General features: G+C 33.5%; 1 protein-coding gene across 1 annotated transcript in view; it reads left to right on the top strand.

Annotated features, from left to right (window-relative positions):
• DIAPH2 (diaphanous related formin 2) overlaps nucleotides 1-24,138 on the top strand; it is a 252,358-nt gene that overhangs the window by 49,457 nt on the left and 178,763 nt on the right. Inside the window, exons 12-18 of the mRNA XM_062584399.1 lie at nucleotides 991-1,109; nucleotides 1,720-1,836; nucleotides 2,604-2,722; nucleotides 4,414-4,478; nucleotides 6,373-6,477; nucleotides 8,868-9,176; nucleotides 14,649-14,763. Coding sequence (XP_062440383.1) covers nucleotides 991-1,109; nucleotides 1,720-1,836; nucleotides 2,604-2,722; nucleotides 4,414-4,478; nucleotides 6,373-6,477; nucleotides 8,868-9,176; nucleotides 14,649-14,763 — 949 coding nt within the window. The remainder of the gene's footprint in view (nucleotides 1-990; nucleotides 1,110-1,719; nucleotides 1,837-2,603; nucleotides 2,723-4,413; nucleotides 4,479-6,372; nucleotides 6,478-8,867; nucleotides 9,177-14,648; nucleotides 14,764-24,138) is intronic.

Here is a 24,138-nt window from a genome sequence, read left to right as displayed (position 1 = left end):
AGCTTAAATCATTAATTCTGTACAAGGTAGAGGAGGTTTTTTATATTACAAAGCAAATTTCTTAATGACAAAGCATTTAAAAACTTTCTATGCTCTTATCTATGCTTAGGGGAAACTTTTCAAGAAATTTGTAAGTGAGCAAAAGTTTCTGGAATAAGAAAGATTCGGGAAGAGGATCTGTAACTCTTGGTCTCTTTCTCTGTCCAAATACAAAGTATGCTTCTTTGACTTTCAAACATTAGAATCAGTATGAATTTCACTCTTTTTCTGAATATGATTAGCATCGAGTTACGCATGGCCAGTTTCAGCCAGTTTTCATTTAAAGCATGGAGTGTGGTCACACTAATGGCTTTTCAAATAGTGATGCTTTTTGTGTGATGTGTCCAGTAGGAAGCTAAACTTACCTCTTAGTTGTAATGGAGAAATTGTTCTGTATTTCTTACAAGGAACATATATTTTTTTTTTCCATCTCCAAATACCAGTTTGTTTTGGTTTTTACTTGTTGTGTTTTTACTTGTTTCTGAGAGAGCACTATAGAGAATTTTATGCTATAATCTAGATTAACTTTTAATAACAAAAGCCATAAGCATCCCTCATTTACACTTTTCTAGCTTTCTTTAGCCTTCTTTAGCTTGCTTTCCTTGATGTCTAGAAATATTCTTATTTATTTCTTTCTTTTTAAGAACTGATATTGACAAGGCTGAATTGCTAACTACTTTCTATTAAGAGAACTGAACTCTGTTAGGAGATTTTGTTTCTTCTACAGCCTATACCTGCTATATTGACTGATATTTTTACCTTTATCAATTTTGCAATAGTATTTTTTTAAAAAAGCAGACAATAAACTATAACTTAATTCTTTTTAAATATGTATTTTCTGCTCAAAAGATTAATATAATATATTTTACAATGATGTAATCTTTGAAGGGAGGGAAACTGTTGCTTTAAGAGAAAATGGAAAATTAAGATATGCTATGCCTTGAAAAATAGGACTTGAAAGATAAGGAGAACGAAGAGCTTGATATTCAGTTGAAAGTATTTGATGAAAACAAAGAAGAAGACTTAATTGAGCTGTCACATCGTCTCAGTGATATCAGAGCTGAAATGGAATATCCTTTATAGAAATGTGAAATGGTGTTCTGACACATTGATTAATATATATTTTTTTTTAATTTAAGGTAGCCTTGTCTACATGCAGCTGATTGTCACAAGAAGATTTCATTCTACTTGCCTTTTGTTAGAAATACAGTTAGAAATCTAGTATACTGATAATTTTCTGTTAAATCGAAGTCATTAGGAACTCAATTTTTTAAAAATACTATTTGTTATAAAACAACAGAGTATTTGGTTTACCATATAAAGATGTAAATTATACTTGAATTTTAAGTCTGAAGAAAAATGACAGATTTGAAAACTAATTAAAAATATTTTTTCAAGATGCATATCTTCTGTAGATATGAAGAGGCAGTAAATGTGAAGTTACATGAGTGCAGAACACTTGCTTGATGTTTGTCTAAATTTGAAAAAGTGGTCATTAGTACTGGAGAAACGATTTAATTGCTCAGCAGGGAACAATGGTTCTGTGGATAGTTGTTGCTGGAAAAGGTATTTATTAATAAGAGTAGTAGTTCAGAATGTTAAAGGGTTTTATATAAGTTATATGAATCCTCATATAGGGAACATTTTTAATGCTGTGCATTTCCTTGACAATATTTTCACTGATATTAATGAAGTATATCATTTATTGTATAATATGTTGAAAGATACATCTTCTGAAAACTACTTCCTGTCAATTCTCCAACATTTCCTTCTGATCAGGAATGATTATTATGTTCGGTAAGAATCAACTATCTTGTTTAATTTTGGAGTGGGGAGGAGGAGAAGAAGAATATCATTAACAGTGTAAAAGTACTCCGAACAAAGTCTTTTTTGAGAAGATGGTGCTTTGTTGTAAAGGGGTGATAAAAATGATTGATGTGTAAGGTGAAGACATTAAGAATTAGATAAAACCAGAGAAGCCTTTAATGTTTTTATAACTTTTTTTTAATCAGAAAGGTTGGGATATCACCAGTTTAGCTTTCAGAGTTTTCTACTCTGAGAACTTTATGCTATGTGAAAATGAGGTGTAGTACCTTGCAGTGGTGTGGTAAGAGCTGGTAATTTTGAGCACAGAATCCTATTATCTTAGAGATTCCTGATGTAGTGTAGAGATGTATATCAAACAAGTTGTTAATTGACTATTTTGATCGTTAATTGGGTGGTGGAATGGAATTCAGTGTATTGAGAATTTATTAAATAGTTGCTGCAACGTATATTGGTAATATTAAGTAACGTTTATCTTTTATTGCTTATTATCTGGCAAAGCATGAAGTAGAAGTAAAATATAAACTAGAAGTATACTATATTTCATAGAGTTCTCAATATTTTCAGATATCCATTTGAGAAACTGATAATGACATTTTATTAGCCAACATACAAATAAGGCTTTTGATTGCAGCCTTTTGTGTAATTCGTGTGTAAGGAGTTATAGTTGACTTTTCCTCTCGTGGTTGCATATGTTGTTGTTCATGCTCTCATTATCTTATAAAATGTGTTCTTTGCAGACCTCAGTACTACAAGATAATAGAAGAATGCATTTCACAGATTGTATTGCACTGCAGTGGCATGGATCCAGATTTTAAATGTAGAGGGAGACTGGATGTGGATCTTACTCACCTTATTGGTTTGTATACTACGGTCAATGTTACCTTGTTCTTTGCTAAATTGTATTTTTTTTTTTTCCATAATCACTTCTGTGTAAATTTACATTGACTGTGTGAATTTTTTCAATTTTCTGCAAGTGTTTGTGTAAGTTACAATTATATTGCCAAATCAAGCTCTCCAGCCTTTAAGAAATAACATAGTTGAGGCTTACTTCTCCAGCTTTATCTTGACTTCTATTTGAATCGTAAAAATCATGGTAACTAAAAATTGCTTGTTCAAAATTCTATTAATTTCTGGTCAGTTACAAATCTTAAGACTAAGCATTAATTGTTAATGGATTTACAAATTTTGTGTGTTTAATTCTCAGAATATTTTCCATAACCAAGTACTTAAGCTTGCTTAGTAAAGTAGACTAATAAGCTGAAGCATTAGGAAACTGGATTCCCATGTTGTTTGCGGAAGAAGCAGATGAATAGGTTTCCATACCATCAGGCAAATGACAATTGTCAGCACTTAGAAGTGTGGGTGTTTTGTTTTATTTCGGATTATTTTTTTTGATTAGTGAAATTGACTGCTTCCTCGAAATCCAGTGCTATCCCTGGAGTAAATACTTCATATGGGGAAGTAGTAACTGTTTGGAAATTTCTTAATTTAGGAATATATTTTTGGCTATGTGACAAGAAGAAAGGAAGATTTTTGTATTGGCTGACTTTTGAAAAAACTTTAAAAAAAGTACCTACCTTCATTCTGTTACTCAGTTATGACTTAAGAAGAACTTGATCACTTGATTTTACTTCAGTTTCTGTTGATCTGCTAGTTCTAGGGATAGCTGGTTTGTCTCTGTATACTAGTTCCTATTTATAACATGCAGTTAATCGTGTTTACCTCACTTAAAATGTTTTGAGTTTTGCACTCCGTGAAAAGTCAACAGAAATAGCTGTTCTTCACTGTTTAGTGAAGAAATCTACTTTACAATCTGCCCACTTTTTCTTTTAGAAGCCTACAGAATAATTTTACTGAAATAAGAAAATGCTGCTTTTGGGGTTTCTTATGTTAAAAGGGTGCTTTCTGATTTAAAAACACTGAAGGAGCTATCACTTCATAATAATGTTAAACTCTACTTTCTTTGCCTTTTATTTAGTAGAAAATTCATGGAAAAGAGAAGGGCTAAAATCATCACATGTAAACTCACCTGTTAGAGAGTGAACAGAACAACTCTATGAGGATTTGTCTTTAACTTTCCTGGTCACGTGTTCTCACCGCTTTTTTTTTTATATTTACTGATTTTGTTGATAAAAACAACAAATAATTCACCAACTATTTGGTCATATGAGCCTTATTAGGTCATTATGGTTTGCTAATTATTTATCAGGGTGATGACAGGAATGCATAGTTTATGGGATGCAGTACTACTGCAGTGTTTGATAGTTGCCAACAATATAGATTATGCATATTGTGAAATTGCACTTCTGTAGTATACTAGAGACCAGTTCAAAAAAAAAATTTTTTTAAAAACTTAGATTTTTTTTTCCAACCAGCGGAATATTATAGTTAAGGAGAGAAACTAATGCAAGTGATTTACTTTTTACCTTTTGTGATTTATTTTCTTTTTTGTTTATTGCTTTTATGTCATAGAATTATAGGGTAATTGAGGGACCTCAGAGATGTGGTATGTTTTACATGACTTGTGTGGTAATTATTTAACTTTAGATGCGTGTGTGGACAAAGCTAAAGTAGAAGAAAGCGAGAAAAAAGCAGCAGAATTTTCCAAAAAGGTAAGTCCTATATCACTGATCTTTTAAGAAAGGGGATAGAAACTTGACAAGAACATTACAGTGTTTTTTTTTTTCTTTTGTTTTGTTTTGTTTTTTAGTAGAAGCTGAGAGTGCTGGGAAACAGTGAATCTCACAGACAGGATGTTCTTCAGCAGTTCATAACTGTTTTTTAATCTCGTGTAAGGCTCAGATTTAAGCTTGCTCTGAATTCAAAAGCTGATGAGTAATGTTAGTTGTAAATATCCTAAGTTCTTTTATTCCTCTGTTGTAGATAGTCGATGAGAAAAATTCCACTTGCTGCTATTTTATATTCTCCTGAAACAACTTAGTCCTAACAAAATATCTAAAGTCTAAAAGAACTTGGGGGAGAGGATTCATAACTTTCTGTCTAGCTCTGATAAAGAACTGAAAGGAACTTATCTAAAAGCGAGTTGTTACATGTTTGAAAACTCATGGAGTTTTTAGGCACAGAGAGAGAAGCTAACACAAAATAATGATTTATTTCCTTATAATGTGCCCATGATAAATTACTTTCCCTCATTAAAAGAAATTCTGTATTATTCACGTGTTTAGGAATCTTGCAGTGCATTTTGGGACATATTTTGCTAACAATTTTATCCTTCTGTGCAAATCTTTTATGTTAAGAACTTAATAACTAAGTTTGATTTCAGTCATGGGAAGTTTTAATTTGCTACTAGAAACAGGCTAGACATTTAGAATTATTTCTTCAGGAAGAATTCCAGTTCAGCTTTTTCTTGCAATAAACTTTTTGGGGGCCGTTTCTGAAGTGATTAATACTTCTCTTTCTGCTTCATCAGTGTTGGTGTTTGTGCTTAAAATGCCTGGATATACAGCATGCTTCCTCAGATTGCTTAGCTGATTTGTAATCTCAGTTCATCACGTCCTTTCTAAGAATACGAAACGCTGAATGCGCTGTATTAGCTGCAATATTACTGAAGTTCATATACCATGATGTTGAGTACAAAAAGCATTCAAAATTTTTGTGTGCACCAGTATGGTCCACAAAGCCTTTTCTAGGTCAAAAGGCAGTACATATACTGATCACAAATTTCTAATATAGGATGGAGTGAAATCACTAGCTTTTCTTTCCAAAATAGCATCCGTACTTAACATTAATAGGACTTATTAGTGTCTAAGCTTTAAATAAAGCGAGTTGTTGTGTTGTTTCCCTGGCAGAGCTCTTTACTGTAGTGTGCTTTGCTAGTGGCAGTCAACTCATGTTCTTCCCAATGATAAGTTGTTGTATCCTAAGGAAGAATGATTAATAGAAACCTTTGAAGAATGCTAGTAATCTCTTAAACGTAGCAAACAGTACCAAGATGAAAATGTAAGACAAAGTTTTCACAATCATGTCATAAAATCATAGAATCAGTAAGGTTGGAAGGGACCTCTGGAGATCATCTACTCCAACCTTCCCACTCAGCAGGATCACCTAGAGCATGTTAGACAGGGTTGCATGTTCCCATTTTATATGAGGACAGCAAGACTGAAGTGATTACTAACTTCCTTGGATGCTTCCTTTCTTATGTTACTTTGTAGGTGATAACTGATGGAGCTGCAGACATCTCTGTTCCGATGTAAGCTCTTTCCATGAAGCATATACTTAAGTGGAGTTTGAGAAGTTTGCAAAGTTCCGCTTAAAAATAAATAAATAAATAAAATTTATGCCAAAATAAGGATCTGGATCTAAGTGGTTTTGTATTGTAACCTATGGATGAGAATTTTTATGCGGTACTGGAAAAATGTAGAATTTTTTTAAAGCTAAAAATGCACCTATTCTTGTAGTTGTGCTATTGTGCAAAGATTTCTGAAAGTATAATATCTAGTGTGGCTATAAAGGGATGAATATTTCTATGGTTGTTAATCATTACAGTTTGATGAAGAATTCACAGCTCGACAGGAGGCACAAGCTGAGCTTCAGAAACAAGAGGAGAAAATCAAAGAACTTGAAACAGAAATCAGAAAGCTACGAACACAGGTAATAAAACTAAATCCAGTAGATTCCAGAGTTGAAAACTACTTTTGCTAGAATTGAAAAGAAGGTGTACTGTGAAGGTGCCTTGTCTCAGCAGAATTTGAAATCTATATAAGAGTTGCGCTGATTTATTTTCAACATAGTTAATGCAAGTAGCAGTTTTTCAAATAGCAGTATGTTCAACACCTGTTGTAGAATCTTGCTTTATTGAAGATAAAATTTCCTTAGGCTATAAAAAGTTTGAATCAAACATCTCTTTTTCTTTAAATAATTGTTCATGTCCTAATGTTACTTTCGTGTATTTTACAGAAGACTTTTGTTTCAGAAGGCTTTGTGTGTTAATTGCAAAGCTGGAAGTAACTGTTTATGTGTAATACACCACCTTTCAGACTATGCATGCAAATGAAGGCCGGTAACATCCATTTTTTTGGAACTTTGAACCTTAGGCTGTAGCTTTCACTAAAATACTGTTTACTTAAGAGACTGAAGAAGATCAGTTTAACAAAACACCGTACAGGAGCCCACACAAGGAGAAGGTGATACTTTCAACAACACTTGCAACACTTGATTTTACTTGCATTCATTTTCATATAAATTTCGCTCAGCAGCACCAGAACTATATGTCCAAGCGGTTCTGTCCAGGTTCACCTGTAAGGTGCCCATTGACCCCTCAGCATTGCTTGGGTTCCTGTTGTCAATGGCAATGAATTGGATTCATTACACCCTTTAGGAACCAACAATTATCATTTTGCATCAGTGTGGCCTACTTCATTCTGGTTGAATGTTAGGTGAGATTGCCACTGATTGCCTTTTCCTTCATTGTGGGTATCTTTATGCCTGTGGTCTCAATTTCTGTTGAGTAGCAGGATGGTACATGCTAGGCTGTAACCTGGCCACCATCCTCCCACTGTGAGAGTGTGGGTCTTGCGCTGACAAGTTATCTGTGCTATGGCCTTATCAGAACACTGGCCTTCTCATCTTAATAAAAATGTGTTACTTGGTGTTTAATAGCTGGATTGCTGTTGGTTGTGTCCTTCTTAAAAAGTATGTAAGCCATTCTAGTAATCTATAGTCTGTTGCTTCTTATGCTGCTTTCATTCGCAGATATTTCTGTCCATAGTTTATTCACACCAATTTTAATATTTGTTGCAAATATCTACAAGACTGTGTTGTACTAAGTTTTGGCAGCCTATCTTGTTGAGTTCCCTACCAATTGCTCTATTATAGCTTACTGATCTTGTGGGCCAAAAATATCATGTGCCTTGTGCGAAGCTAAGAATTATTCTAATCAATTATTTGTCCCTTTATATTGATATTTGTGCTTCTATTTCAGATTATCAAGATGTTACAGCTCATTCACAATAATGCTACAATTAAAACTGATATGCATAAACATTTTAGTATCTATGTTCCCCCCCGACCCCCCAGTGTTATACTCCCTGTTTCTATTCTCACCTAGCTTAGAATGTGATATTTAATTTTTTGTATGTTCAAATTTTTCTCAGCTTGATTTCTTTTTTCTTTTTTTCTTCCCCATTTGACAGAAAACTGGAAACAGTATATAATTGCCTAGAAGAGTATGCTAATTAGATTAAATGAACAGCCTATATTACACAATGATTTTGCAACAAAAGTTCAATTAGACTGTAAACAAGTTAGAATGTAAACTCATTGTGTGGTAGTTTGTGCCTGATTTCTGCTGCTACTTTCTAATGTACTTCCAAGGACAAAATTCTTTGAGAACTTGGTGTTCTAGGCTAGGATCATGTGAAAAAATTCTGATGGCTTAGCACGAGGTTGTTTCTGTTCATTATTCCCTTTGCAACTTACTGGAATGGATGTTGCAATTGTTCTTCCTTCATACCAGTGCAGAAACAACAGCTGAAAGATTAAAAACAAACAAACAAACAACAAAAAACCAACTAATGATTTCCATCTCTTCCTACCCTGAACAAGATGTCAGGATAGTTGTGAATGACTGTGGCCCCGTAACCTCTTACATGGCAATACCTCCTTCTGTGATTTCTGTGGAAAGTTTTCCATTTGATTAATGATTAATATTATTAACATTCATCGTTGTTATTACCATCTTTGGTGCCTGGTAAGAAATAAGATGATATACTTTCATCTTAAGTGTTCACTTAAGTGTTAATGCTATGAAGTTTTCTTTAAAATGGGAACAATTAATTTTGATAAATATGCTGGGTTATTTAGTGTATTTGGCAGTTTCATGGAACATAGTGCAAGCTATTGTTAATATTTCTCATTTAAATAAAGGGATTGTTGTATTTGTTACTTTCTTGCAATACAGTTGGCTATGAGGTGGCCTAGGTAGTTTAACTTTATATGCAACTTCCTTTTCCTTCCAGATGAAAAATTCTCTTAATTTTTAGGGTCCAGGCCTGGCAGGTCAACTGACAGAAGTGCCACCTCCACCTCCACCAAGTGAGATGGTGCCGCCACCACCACCACCTCCCCCGCCTCCACCTGCACCTCCTTTTTTGCCTGGTGGAACAGGTCCTCCTCCTCCTCCTCCTCCTCCTCCTCCTCCCCCACCTTTGTGTGGGCCTCCAATGCCAGCATCTTTTCGAGGTGTTACTACTTCTCCACCCCTTCCTGTGATACCAGCATTACCACATGGAATGAAAGAGAAGAAAAAGTATAAGCCAGAAGTCTCTATGAAAAGAATCAACTGGTCAAAGGTACTATGATGCTTATTTCATTCTCTCTGTTTATTAAAAAAGAGTTTTTTGTGGGAGAAGAAAATAACATGGTTGTAAATGGAGGTTAAAGTTTGTAGAATTCGTCCCATGCATTAGGCAGAATATTTCTGCCGCAGCTGATACTAGTTTTCAAAGACACTTCATCCTCCATGGGAGGATCTCCAAGTGTTTAATGTTGCCACAAGCCTGTAACACTGTACGACTTTCCTGGGAATACTGGTAGCTAACAGCTCTCAGAATTTTGACTCTCGTCATATTGAGCTGAGTTAATAGTTGTACATGTTTTCAATTGTAGGTGATATTTGACTTTCCAAGTGAGCTCTTAAGATGTAAAAATGTTCTATTTAAAACATGTTTGAGTTATCAAATGGTTAAAATATACACTTAAGTATAGAACTATTTAAAAAGCTGTGTGGAAATGCATAGATTGTCAGCATTCTGGTAAAGAAGAATTAAAGTATATAATTCATCATCATCTTTTGCTGCTGAATTTTGACCTGTGTTGAAATAGTCTGAAAATGTATCTAGCACTAATGAACGTCATGAAGCCCGTTTTTAATTAAGCGGAAGGACTTTCCAGATAGTTTTATATTTGTTTTAACCTGTAATTAAAATTAATAATTTAAATCACGATTAACTATTTCTGTTTATCTTTTTCAGTCTGCAGTTCTCACATCAAATAAATTATTCTTCATGTGAGGTTAAATGATAACTAAATGAAACTTCTTTGTTGTGGGATGCAGAATTAAGAGCATCTCAGAGAAAAACATCTTAAATCTTTACTTTCAGTTAACAAGCTTCCATGTTGTGGATAGCTGTGTTATCCTGGCTTCAGAAGTGAAATCACTTCCTGTGATTTCCTCTTATTTGATTCAGTAATTCACGGGTTATTTATAATTTAAAGGGAGGGATGTTGCATGTTAAAACATGATTACTTTTCAAGTGTCTCTGTTCCAGAAACATCAAGATTAAGTTTACTTATTTAAATCCTATCTTCATAGAGGCAATGTTTTATTAAATATCTGGGTCTTCCCACAGTGACACATTTGTTTTAAAACATACGTGAATATGTTAGTGTATCGCAGAGGGCTATTGACTACTAGCAGGCTCTTATGACTCATGCAGCACTAGCAGAATACTATTAGTGTTACAGTACATTAATGGCAGTGTTGGAAATTTCATATCCATTGTAGAGAATTGTAGGTCAAGGTGATGTTATAAGAAACTAGAGAGATTGCAGTAAAATGAAATTGGTAGGGAGTTCTTTGGATATAATTCTCAGTATATTTCTGGAATACTGAAGTGTTCTTGAAAAATACAGGTGAATTTTTATGCTTTTGAATTTAAAAGGAGTCTTATATTCCTCCTGTGTTCTCAACACATCTGTACAAAATACCTTTAACCTCCTCCTTGCCATGCCAAGCTATTAGCTTTTTCAGTAAAGTTATCCGTGCCGTTTTAAATAGTGTAGTTGCATTATTTAAAAGAAGCAAGAATGTATGAGTTTTTCATACTGGAAAAGATACTTAATTCTTTCTTAGAGGAATAGGGCATTATTGAGTTATGGAATCAGGAGGGTTTTTGCAAGGGGAGGGGTTGTAGTTCATCTAGCTGGATAATTGTTTTTTTAGTTCATGCACTCTTATGAATCATTTGAATTAAACACTTTCATAATCCTTTTTATTATAATGATTCATCTTCAAAAGTTTAACTTTTTTTAATGATGAGCTTTTCTTGAATTAAAGAATGTAGGCGATTTCACTTCCTTGCAAAATATGTTCATTTTGTTGGTTGAAAATATTTTAGTGTTGAATGTCCATATTATCTTTTATTAAGAGATTATTCTCTTCATAGCTCTTCATAGAAAACTACTAAAACTGCTATATAGTTTCCTTGATTTTTCTCCCCCTCCCATTTTTTTTTCCTTTTGAAATGGAGCTCTAATACCTCAGAAATGCCTTCCCGCCTAGCCTTTTAAGTGTTCTTGGAATATTACATATTATTTTCTTTGCTGAATTTTTGGTATTAATCTCTTCTTTGGGTTTACTGGGTTCTTTGAATATTTTTTTTTCCTTTCATCACAGATTTACATTTTACCACTTTTATGCATTTGTTCTGGCTAGTGTTTTCCTAAGTAAGGTTTTGGTTTATAATATGTGTTTATCACTGTAGCCTGTTTCATTGAAACGAATTATATTAATATGTTTACAGAAGTGATATATAGTGTTGTACATCTGAACACTGTATATGATAATAGAAAGTAACTACAGATGGATACTTGGCTTAAGTAGTCTGGGAACAGTGCCAATGTTCTTCCACATTCAGAAAAAAAATAAAGTCTATTTAGATCATCACTAAGGAACTGTTATTTAGTTATTTTAGGAATAAAAATCTTAGAGATTAAAAAATATTGCATTTAGTTGTAACTCTTCATAGTTGGTGTTGCATTAAGTTAGATTTTTAAAATGTCTTGTCTGCAGCTGGTGGTAAAGTAGCTACAGAGTAGAACAGTGATCGTATGGAGAAAGGTGGAGGACCTGTGTTTCAGTGAGATTCTGATAAGGTTTAGAATTGATATTGATGAATTTCCTGCATGTCAGCTTGAATTTAAATAGCCCTTTAATTTCAAAGTTTTTATTGGCATTTGACCAGTGTTCCAAACTTATAAACAATGATTGCAACACTTACAAACTGGAATAGTAGCATGTTTTGAAAACATAAAATAGATATTCTGAATCATTTTGGAAGGAAAAAGATCAGCTTTCAGTTTCTATTGCAGTCTGCTTTCTTTTTTTTTTTTAAAAAAGGTGGTATCAAATCAAGTACTTTAATCTCTGTGTATTTAACTAGTTGGTACATTTGAAAAATAGAAACTGTATATAAATGATACTAAATAAAGAATTATTTTTCATATATAAGATGTTAATTCCTCCTAAAGACTTAATGTTTTAAAAAGACATGCTAATTTAGTCTCTTACATACATATATATACATACATACATATATATGTATGTATGTATATGTATGTATGTCCATTCTGATATCATTTGCAAGTAAAGTACGCCATCCTTTAGGCAGAGCAAGAAAGATTAGTGTTCTTCCTACAATCTTTAATCATGGTTCACTTCAGTGGTGAAGAAAAAGCTTTGGGAACTATCAAGAAGGTAATCAAGAGAGAAGGCTAGGGCAGTTCCAGATCTTGTTGCAATTATGCTATCAAACCTGTTTGGAAAACTTGTTGAAAGGAAAATTTTAACGGTAAAACACTTATACCTGTACAGTTATTAGGAAAAATATCAGATGAAGTACTACAGACATTAACTACAATTAAATTTCTTTCTACTAGGAATTAAGGAAAAGCTAGTACACTTGATTTTGGTTAGTTCTGTGTAAATAAACTCTAATTATTTTAACGCTGTTTAGCTCTTGTTTTTTTACAGAGAGAAGAACTGTAGTGATGTAAGGTTATAAGATGACAAAGATTGTGAGATAGAATTACTGTTTACTTGTTCTCAAATTACTGTGAATACATTGAAACTACAAATAGAACATAGAAGATGATGTATTTTGCCATTTTGAAATGGAAAACATTAAAAAGAAATCAACCTGAACAGTGTTGTCTGAATTGTAAGCTTTTGGGAAAAGCAAATATTCTCCTAATCTTATGAGAATCACTAGTAATTTCTGACCATCACATAGTTCTTTGTGTTATAGATTTATGCAAGTGAACTTAAAAAAAAAAAAAAAAAAAAGAAAGAAAGAAAAAAAAAAAAAGAAATCCATTTAAACAACAAAAAAACCCTGAAATAACTGGAGAAAACATTCTTTACCTGCTTTAGTGGCCCCCCCCCAAAAAATAAAATCTCAGAAACAAGATCAGTAAATTTCAAGTGATTTGAGAAAGCAATCTCTGTACACTGTAAAAAGGAGGACAGGAAAGAAGAAATGCAACCAACACTTCTACCTTAGCAGCAAGACATAGTCCAGTATTCACCACAAGGATGAACAAGAAACAGTGAACTCTCACACCATATAAGCTATAAAAGCACCTTCTGGTACAAGTAATTGTTCTTAAAGTTTTCAGTTTCTAGAAAGAGAGACATCTGGATAGTCTATTGGTTATGCAATGCATTAGGGGACTTTTTTGCTGACACTTTAAAAAAAATCATCTAAAACCTGTATTATGACACTTCTAACATCCTCTTCCTGGCTACTGTCGATGGGAAGAGTAAGCAGCAGCAAGACTATCAAATGCGAGAATGTTTGAAATTCCATTTGAGATTTCCCTCATTAAGTATTTCAAGAAACTGATAGTGAGTGGGAGCACAGCTAACAAAAGCTTCACAGTAGTAGTCTTTCTTTATAAGGAGAATTCTGTAGCCCTTAAGATTTAACAAGCAGTGGCTGAATCAGCACTGGGCAAGTTGCTGTAATTTTATGGTGAGGACTGTGCTGGTAAAATTCATAGGCAACTCTATGTTCTACCGTCATATTTTTAGGTCTATGGCTCTTTAATCTTTCAGTCATGGTGCACTAGAGGAACCTACCAAACATATGAAGCAAAGGATGAACTCAGATTAATGGCTACTGGATACCATGAATTCAATGCAGATTATTACTTTAGGGCATGCTATAATCCTACATTCTCCTGTAATCTTTGCTTTCCTTGGGCTAGAAACTCTATTATCTCTTCTTTCTGCCTGCACTTTTAAAAACAATTCAGGTAACAGCTACCTCTTCTGGAGGTACTTATCTTTTTTATTCTTCTAAGATGGTCTAACATATATTTATACGCACTCACCTAACTGAAGTCTGAACAGTTGTTTCAATCAGCTACTTCTTTCAGACTTTAGGAAAAATTTCTATTCTTAAATTTTGTCCGAGTTTTTCAGTTGCCAGTTGATGTAGAAAAGTGTTCTCTGATTATGAAATTTCTCTTGCCAAAAATCTGTCTCGTTGATATTGGATAAGTTTGTTTTCTTACATGGCATTTTTTTTAAGAGAAAAATGCACAGATTTACTTGAAGGTATTAAGTTAATCTGATGAAATCATTGTGAAGATAGGGGATAGTTAATGTGACTAATTTCCTCAGGAAGCATCTTTAAGAGAACACTTATAAGATGTATTGAAGTAACACCTTTGTGAACTGATTTTTCTGATTCTTGCACCCAAAATGGTGCAGGACCAAAGTGGTCAGATGGTAAACCCAGCCATGTTCATCATTTGCTGGTTCTAAGGACTTTGCTATGTCTCCACGGGTTAAATCTCATGTGGCACTGCCCCCTGTGTGTTTGTGTGTCTTAAACAGTTTGTTTCTTAGTAAGAATGCTTTTAATTCTCAAACTTAATTCAGTGCAATTATTACAATAGTCTAATAGCATTGGTTTTAATTTGGCTATTGAAAATACTATTAACTTCAAAAATGATTTTTTTTTGTTTGTTTGTTTCAGGTTGAGCCTCATGAAATAACAGAATGCAGCTTTTGGGTAAAAACTAGAGAAGATAAATTTGAAAGCCCAGATCTGTTTGCAAAGTTAGCACTTACTTTTGGAACACAAATAAAAGGTACATTTTTCTCTCACTTTGCATCCCACTTCCATTATGTTTAAAAATGTATAATGCCAATTGTCTTTATGATTTATACAATCCTATGAAATACACAGAATTCTTGCAATGTATACTTTATAAGGATAGCCATTTATTACAAGAATTTCCCCTCCCTATTTCTGTGGTCTGTTCTTGAACAGTAAGAAAACTGATTTAAAAAAAAATCTCAAAACTGCGCTTGTGGCAGATGTGAATTTGTTTCAAGACAGATGCTAATAAAAATTAAAATTTTAATTCTAAAATCATGCTCCTCTGCATTAAAATGCCTAGCTGCAGGAATTTCAAGTTGTCAGGTTCTTTTAGTTATTCCACATGTGAAGTGTTTAATGTATAATGTCAAATCTACCCATTTGAAGTTACTGGGAGTTGCATGAAGTTTTGATTTATCAGAGTGGTACAGCAATGCGCTTAAATCAGAGTAGAAGTATAGTAGAAGTATATCAACAATATATATCACAGAAGTATACAACTACAATATACAGTTAAATCACAACATAAATGTGAGTTTTGTTACTGGTCTCTATGATATGCTTGCTATCATGCTGAGCATATCAAATGGCTAGGAAGGATTATGTTTGTTGAAACCATTTTAAGCCTATTCTTTTAAAAGTTCTTCTGTTTGTTCTTCATTTTTTGTACTCTATGTCGGGCTAAGCTGTATATACGTCCCCTATAGCCGCTCTGACTTAATCAGGAAGACATATAATTGCATTCTTATTAACCTGGGGACGAACAGTTACACAGGGGGTTGATCCACTCAGCTGATAGAGCTGATGTAGAGAAAAGGGGTACCTTCTGGTTCCCTTTGTGCTGAGATAAGTTCAGATTCCTTTGCAGCAGTTGTGGTCAATCTCTCTGTTCATTCTGAGCATCAAGAGCTTACAGCTTTTGCCTATCTCCTCACAGCCTTCTTCCATTTCAGAGGGGTTTATTGATCCATCAGACAAGTTTAGAATTGAGACTGTACTACCCTGGTGTACTGACTCTTGGTTGGCTCAAAGCACAAACTGAGTGAACCTACCTCTGTGTAGCATATTTTGCAGACATGGATCTCCTTGGTCTTTGCTTTCAGGTCTTTTTAAAGTGGAATACTATATGAAGTCTCATGAAAAAAGATGATAAGCTTCTTCTATTAAAATAGAGAGAGAGAGAGAAAAGAGAGCTTTCATATTATTTCAATTCATGTTATGTGTTACCTAAGAAGCATTTCCTAACAGAAATTCTCTACAGTTAAACCGCGCTTTTATTGGCATTTGTGAACCAAATATAAGTTAATTTTCTTAGAGTTGAATGTGTGAGTGCATATTCTTTAAATTGTTTGAAAAACATCATAGGAAAACATCAAATATTCTTCCAATTTATGATGGAGCACTGTGTGGAGTGGGTCAATTGTTTGACAGTATTAGAGAGAACAGCACAGTGAGAATACTACCTTATGATGGCACTTTCTGAAAAGTCAAGGTGAGATTGCTTAGTATATCATGTAAATAGCTCTTCTGCTAATATTTTTGGATTAATAAAATTCTTATTTTCTCCAATGTTTTTAATTCCATCAATAGGATATAATTTTTTAATATTCATATCTGAAGTCTGGAATGTAGTTGACTAACAACTGAATGTTATGATTCTGGTACTTTAGTACCATCCTCAGTTATTTGTGGTTTTCAGATGGCATTAGAGTACTTCTGAAGCAGCAGACTAACTCTTCAAGACTTACGGTTAACCATGAATAATAATGAACAATCAATCAGTATTTAATATGTGGGCAATTTACCAGTAATTCATTTCAGGCATTGGAAAGTAGCAAGTACTGTTGAAGTATGGTTCAATAATAACTTATTCAAGAGCTAATGAGGCAGCCCAACAAATTATAGTTCAAAAAGCAGCAGGTACTGAAAGAATGAATTCCTGGTCTAGTCACAAATCTTTTCTCCATCTGTCAGGCAGTTAGTCTAGCATACTTCAGGGATGTGCACTTCTTGAAGGTGAATGCAGTCAGATGAATCAAGTGTTCATAGGCCAAATCTAAATAAGCAAACAAAATTTAGTTTTTAAGAGAATTGAATGCATGTTCTAGGATGTCTGTAAACGTTTTTTTTTTTCTTTTTTTTTTGTGTTGGTTTAACTTTTAAGGGTTTGATTTTGAGAATTAACATTTCATGTGATACTTTGTATTTTAACTGTAGGGAATCTTCTTTCTTAAAAAAAGTGCTAAAAATGTTTTTGCACTTCTATAAATTACTTGAGGATTTTATTGCTTTAAATATAAGTTATTGCACTTCGAAATTATTTCTGGTATTCTAGGCTGTGTTCTGAATTTCAGGAATAAGATCTACAGTTTTTACTGTATTGAAAAAATTTATTCAGGTTAAACAAGGTGTCTTAGAGTACCATAAGCTTCCTGAGTTATTCCTTGAGTAGAATTTTTCCTTGAGTTATTTTCGAATAAATGTCTGTTTCTCCTGAGCCTATTTGAAACCCCTTAGAAAAGTTAGTCAACTCTGTTCTTTTCATTAGATAATACTGAGTTCTTTCACTCGAGCTCTTGCTCTTTTAAGTTACTGAATCTCAAACATTAGTCTTCTGACTGTACAGTGTTTCCCATTTTTTCCTCTAAATGTGTTGCATTCAGTAATACAAAAGCAGTGTTTGCAGTAATTTAACCCTCTTTTCCATAGAAGTTTATTAAATTCTGGACTCACTGTAAGAATCAAGACTAGATGGCCTTGCGATCAGGTTGCAATTGTGTAGTCTGTACTGTGTGGTTTAGGTGTAATGGCAAGGCAAGAAAATCTTCAGGGAAAGGAAGCCATGGCAGCAGATAGCATTTGCAGTGGAGTAAGTACTTTCCTCATGAAAATGACAGGGTTCTTCCTTGAGCTGAATTCTTCTATCAGCAATTGAAGAAATGTTTCTGAATTCCTCAAAAAGCTTCTTCATTAAAAATATTGCAAAGAAACCCTCATTAAAAATATTGTGAAGAAACCCTCTTGAAATGTTGACATAGCTGTCAGTTGTCTATGAGAGGAAATTCTTGCTGACCTAGTTGCACAGTTATAAAACTATAAACAGCACAAATTCTCTTACTAGCTTCATTTCATAGCTTTGCAGATGTTTTCCCCTTCTTCCTTAAGTTATTCTCACTTAATAGTTGTGGAAAATAATATACTATAACAAAGGATGAGAAAACTCTTAAATATAAAGATTACATTGTTAGTGTTTATTTAAATTTCTCTGAAGTTCAAGTTATGAGCAGGCAAACTTGTGAACGAGTCTTTCAGTGTATTTAACAACTATTCCCAAAAAGCCGAAGAAGTTATACACCAAAATGCAGTGCAGTATTTTTGTTGAAAAGCTTCTAAAGAAAATATGGTGCATTTTCAGAAATGTGATGAAATTGTATTGATCATTACTGAAAAAAAAGCTTTATGGGCAGTCTTTCATATACTCTTCTGGAAAATGCTGCTAAATGCACATTAAAATCCTATTTAGCTGAATAGTAGAGAAAATTAGTATTTTTTTTAATTAAATTTTTAAGAAAAACTCTAAAAGCTAGTAGAAGTTGGAAGAGTCTCATAGTACTTAGTAGCAGTACAGACTCAAGTAATTACATTCAACAAGAAATTTTACTCTGCAATTTCTACCTGCGAATGGGAGTGTTAAAAGAGTACTTCAAATTCTTCCTCCTTATTCTTAGCCTTTACATCCACAGAAAGCATCTTAATCACCAGAATAGTGGTTTCAAGCATAATTTAGGATCAATCAAATTTCTCTTTACATTCATTCTAATCTTTAGTATGGTCTCCTGATGTTTTCCATGAGAATGATGGATAATGACAGATAGACATGCATTTTATTGTCTCGTGAGAGCACAGTCAGCATGTAAAACAAATATATGGATGAAGGGAAGAAAACTGATGAACACCAAAAGCTTATTGCAATGACTTAGTGTGTGTTATCTTCTATTTCATGAGATTTTTGGAATGCCAATAGGAATAGTGGCTGAAGCAAAACAAATGATAATGTACACACTTATTAAAATTTTGTATTTCCAGTAAGATCTCAGCAATCATAAATTTGATGAAATCTGTCTTCTGTTCATGATTTTTTTGTCAATGACAGAATGATGTTTTTCTTTATTCTCATTTGTCATGGTTTTGTTTTAAGATGCTTCGAAAATGTCTTTGTCTTGGTTGTCACTGAACTATATGCTGCCTAATTATCTGAGTACCACCAGTTTCCATGGAAGGCAATCAAAGCTGCAGGAAAGTGTGACCTTTGGAAACCAGACCTTCTATAGGGAAAAATAAGTGTCGTAATAGTTCACCTCCAAAGCACACTTTTCATTAGTTAATTATTTACTGCATGTGTCAATTAACTACTTAAAAAAGGTAAGAATATTTAATCACTGAGCACCAAAAATAGAGAGGAATGTTCCCTGCTAAAATAATTTTATCTGAATATAGTTAGAGTCAAATTTTCTTCCAAAGGGTAAGCGTAAGGCTAAATCTTCACTTGTTTTGCCATCAGATGTTTAAAATTGATGACTGTTTAATATATCCAGTGTGTTTAATTAGATTCAGATTGGAGCTAATCAAACTACACAGTTCATTCTGAGATCATTTATTGAAAACACTTATGAAAACATCTGTCCTGTAGGGAACAACAGAAGTATTAAGGGGTGTACGCCCTGTCAGGCTTTACAGGATTTAGAGATCTCTGCATTTGAACCAAGTTAACTGACATAATTATCACTGTCTCAGTACAATCTTGAAGAATGTTTTTCAGTTTTACTCAAGAGAAATTTGAGTGATCTGAATAGCATTTTAGGGCCTATGTTGAATGGACTTCAAATGGCCAATGAATATCTTAGATGCATGTTTTGAACTGGAAATTGTGCTCCCAGATATGGAGCTGGAAATGGTCACTATAGTCTTCCAGGTAGTTTGAGGAAATAAGTGAGATTCCAAATCAGGTGCACTTGAAAATTAATGGATGGCTGTGTAGGTTGTTAACAGTTTTGGTCTTTGGCAAGAACCAGCTTAATAGCGAATCTTTCAAAGCATTTAAGCAAATTATATTCCATTTTTTTAATCTAGAGCAATTTTTAGTATGTTTTTTATTATTTAACTGATGTCAGAATTTACTGCAGGCTGCAGATAATAGGGCAAAGAGCACTGTCATCAACATGATGCCAATAGTGCTTAATGCAATACAATCTCAAAAACTGCTTATGTTAGTGTTTAATTCTGTGAATATTAAATACATATATAATAGTATGATGAAATGTCTTATATAACTCAGGTAAAAGTAAAAGATTAAAATATTACAGCTGGATAAATAAGAACAACTATCATGGTTTTTGTACCACTTTCTGCTGTAGTGTGACAATATCCAACGTATCTGGCCTGCAGCAATCAAAATCAGTGACTTTTCACTATTTGTTTGATAGTCTAATTGCAAAACTTTACAAAGCAAGTTAATACCTTCTCCCTGAAGGATCATATTAATTTCTAACTCTTGCAATTTAGGTTGTGTATTTTGCCAGTCAAAAGTGATAGTGGTACTCTGAAGAAATTAATTATGTGTACTGTAGATCAGTAAAGGTAGTAATTAGTACATAATAGTCTAACTACAGGGATTTTCCAGTACAGAATTCATTATCCATACAATCTACCTCAAAGGAAGACCTCTCAATTGGTCAAGAGTTCTGTTGCTGCTTTATGATCAGACTTCTAAAATATCATTCAACTGTTGGTTGAAATAAGGTTTTAATAGCTGACTTAATTTTTCACATTATAGAATCTGAGTGATTGAGTGAATAAGAGAAAATATAATCTTGTAGTAAATTATAATCAAAACATGAACAAAATATTTTATATGTTGTAAATGTTTATCATTTTATACATATTTAATCTATATCTGTACCTTTAGATATAGATAGATATAGGCATATTCTAATGTAGTCTTGTTCAAGAATTAGAATATGAAATTTCAGATGACTTTCCTGTCCTAGCTTCAATATCATCCTCTGTGAGCAGTTCTCATGACCTTTCTGTAACTCAGTGTTAAAATAGTAGTCATAAATAGCTGTTCAGGTATACGGTACTTTTTTGTGTTTGGAAGTTGTTTTTTGTTTAAAAGCAGTGACTAGTACTTAATGTTACATACTTCTGTGTGATATTTTTGACATTGTTTACAATTGCATAGACACTTCCAATCATTTTTAGACTTTCAACTTGGATAGCTACATTCTAATTAAACTGAATTATTAATAATTTGAGTTGCAGTGTGTGGTAGTAGTTTTGAATGACTCCTACTTTCTGGGAATGCATTTCATTCTAGGTCAAAATGTTGGCTTACTTGGAGTAGTGAATTAAAGGCCAATAGTATAGGTGGGCTGCTGTTCCCACCTACTTAACTGTAAGCTTTCATTTTCCCTTACTCAGCTTGTGTGTTTTGAAACTTGATGTGAAATATCCACAGAATAACTTATTATAATTTGGACTTTAAAATTTGCTGTTGCTACAAGAATATGCCAAAATTTTGAACAACTTGCCTGCTTCAGTATTTGAAATTATTATTCTTCCAGGAAAAAGTCCTACAGAGCAGCAATATAGAAGACATAAGTCTTGATACTTTATCAGATTTTTTATTCAAAAAATTTGAACATATGTTCTTGATACTGTTGACATAGTTATAAATACTCAAAGTAAATAGTGTGAAAGTAAATAGTGTAGTTTTGCTCTTAAAATTCACTTCATACAGAAGAGATTCATATGGAATTCATATGAGTTCAATATTGAATATCTATAAGCAGTCTTCAGTGCTTTTTTTTTTTGGTGTGTGTGTGGGGGGGGGGGGGCTTTCGCTGCTACCGACTGAGCCACTGAATGCCCATAGCCAAACCTTTTTGTACACGCTAAGTACAATCACTCTAGACACCTTCTGTGTGAGAAGGAAGTGCAGAACTGACGATCGAATTACTTGCAAACCTCTGAACTTCCCCTGTGTGACCACTTAGTCTTCCAAGTAGATCATGTTCTCTCTTTGATCAGAATGAATGTGTTTTAGCTTCAGACCTCCTCACTGGAATAATTAGGATACTGGTATTAAATGCTGCTTTTATTTTAATTCTGCTATTGAAACGATGTGATATTTCAAGATTCATTCTACATCTGTTTGTGCAGTATTCCTCTGTGAATATTGCAGGATTTGTCTTCACCTCTGTTCTTGACTGACAAATGACATTGTGAAATACACATCACTCCTTTATCAGTTCTTCCTTTTTGCTTGAAATAATATTTCATTCATTTATTTAATAAAAATGAGACATTCTTAGTGAAAAACAAGTTATGTTTAGTTCACTTTTCAGCTATTTCTCAGTAGAGGGAGATAAGTAGCAACCAAAGAAAGAGGTCTGTCCACCTTTAAACTTGAAGGAAAAAGGTTTGCATTCATTTACGATTGGTATTTCTATAACAAAGAAGAATGGATTAGTACCCTTAAAGTGGATTAGTACTTTTTGATCTGAGTTAAGAAGCTAAGATCAAAATCATAGAGCACTTAAACTTTTACACATTTTAAATATATTAAAAACTTTGGACTTGATTTTATCTGATGTTCCCATAACACAAATGTAATTATAGGTGCGAGAGAGCTTGTTTCAGTTTAATACTGAGTCTCCAATATTAAAAATAAATATGATGTACTTGCTGAATTACATGCAGTGCTTTGCTGAAATAAGGAGAAAAAGCAAAACAAAGAATCCCTGATGTATTTACTTCTGGATTGCAAACTGCAGGTGGCTCCCTTGGCCTTCTGATTAATTCAGTGTGTGTTTGTGTGTGTGTGTGTGCGTGCACGTGTTTTGCAGTTTCCCTTGCCCTTCTTGTTATCTCCTTTTCAGAAGTGTATGTATCCAAACCAAAGGAAAATACTGCTGTACAGGATGGAGTAATGAAGTGCTTCAGCGTCTTACAGGAATTTCAACTTGTTAGTTTGCCTGCTTACGTAGTCAGTCTTCACATCTGAGACTCATGTAGGGGAAATTAAATAAAATACGTTGATTTGTTGCTTTTTTAATATATTTGAAATTGTTCTTTTTCAACAGTAGAATAAATTCAAGTATAATAAAGAAAGAGCAAGTTACTCTGTCGTTTGTCTTAGTTTTCCTTTATCTGTCTGCTCAGTAGATTGTCAAGTACTGTGATGGCAAAAGCTGTGCTTTAATTAAAATAAACCCTGATGGCTACATTTATTACTACTTAATACAGATAATATATTGAATCATAAATTTAAAAAGTCTGAATAATGCATTTAGTTAGTCTTTTTTTTGGTAGAATCTGAGGTTTCTCTTAAGTCACTGATATTTTAAATTTGGAATAAAAGCAAAAAGTCATTTTTGAATCTTAGATGATCTCAGAATCATTTAAAAGTTAATCATAGTAATTGTCTAAGAGTGTCTGACTTGTCTTTTTTTTAAACAAGTTTGTGTATAGCTAACCATAAGATAAAATCTTTTCTGCCTGTAAGCCTCAGAGTAGTTTGTATGGGATAATGATACTCAGTCTTGCAACACTTAAAATATCAAGAATGAAGAACAGCATATGATCTTTATATTGGAAGTTTTTTTTCCCCCCCCATCAAATACTAAATCTTAACTGCAGCAGTTAACACCTACTAATTATACTGTGGAAATATACTTTCGGTAGTTGCCCAGAGAAGCGTGATTTCCAAATTGATTTTGGGAATGGTGCATGTAGTTCTGCTGCAGCTGGGCTATTGTTCAGGAGAATCACAGATGAGGCCTCCCAGGAATTGCTTGTACGTTGGTTTATGTGTAAATTTTTTGTATGAGGAAGCCACTGTGCAAACGGTAGCTGTTTGATAGCACCTGCTTCTGTTGAAGGGAGTGTGAGTCTTTTATTTCAAGAGCATCAGTAGCCATTTCATTCATCACAGTACAAAAGGACTAACGTGAGAGTAGTGTTCTGAAAGAGTCCGGACAAATGAAGGCTTCCAGTAAGGAGGGAATGTTTGTAAATTTTAGATCTTCAAGTTTTTTTTGGATTGCATTTAATTACTTTGCAGTTTTCTTTCCCAAAATTATGTGGTCTCTTTTCTCTGTGAAAGGTAATTGGTAACATGGAATAATATGCTTAATAATATTACGTGTATATATTTTTTTGAGAACCTCTATTAAGTAAAGGAGATATACTGTCAGTTGGGCCCAGTGGCTCTAATACTACTCATTTGCTACAAGTTGATTGTAAGCTGAATATTCAGTGCAAAATACGGATTTAAAAACCAGTCTTTTACTCCCTTTATTTA

Source organism: Rhea pennata, chromosome 11 (assembly GCF_028389875.1).
Source record: "Rhea pennata isolate bPtePen1 chromosome 11, bPtePen1.pri, whole genome shotgun sequence".
In the NCBI taxonomy this organism is placed as follows: domain Eukaryota; kingdom Metazoa; phylum Chordata; class Aves; order Rheiformes; family Rheidae; genus Rhea; species Rhea pennata.
The sequence above is the reverse complement of the archived record's forward strand: the minus strand, read 5'-3'. Positions and strand labels throughout refer to the sequence as shown.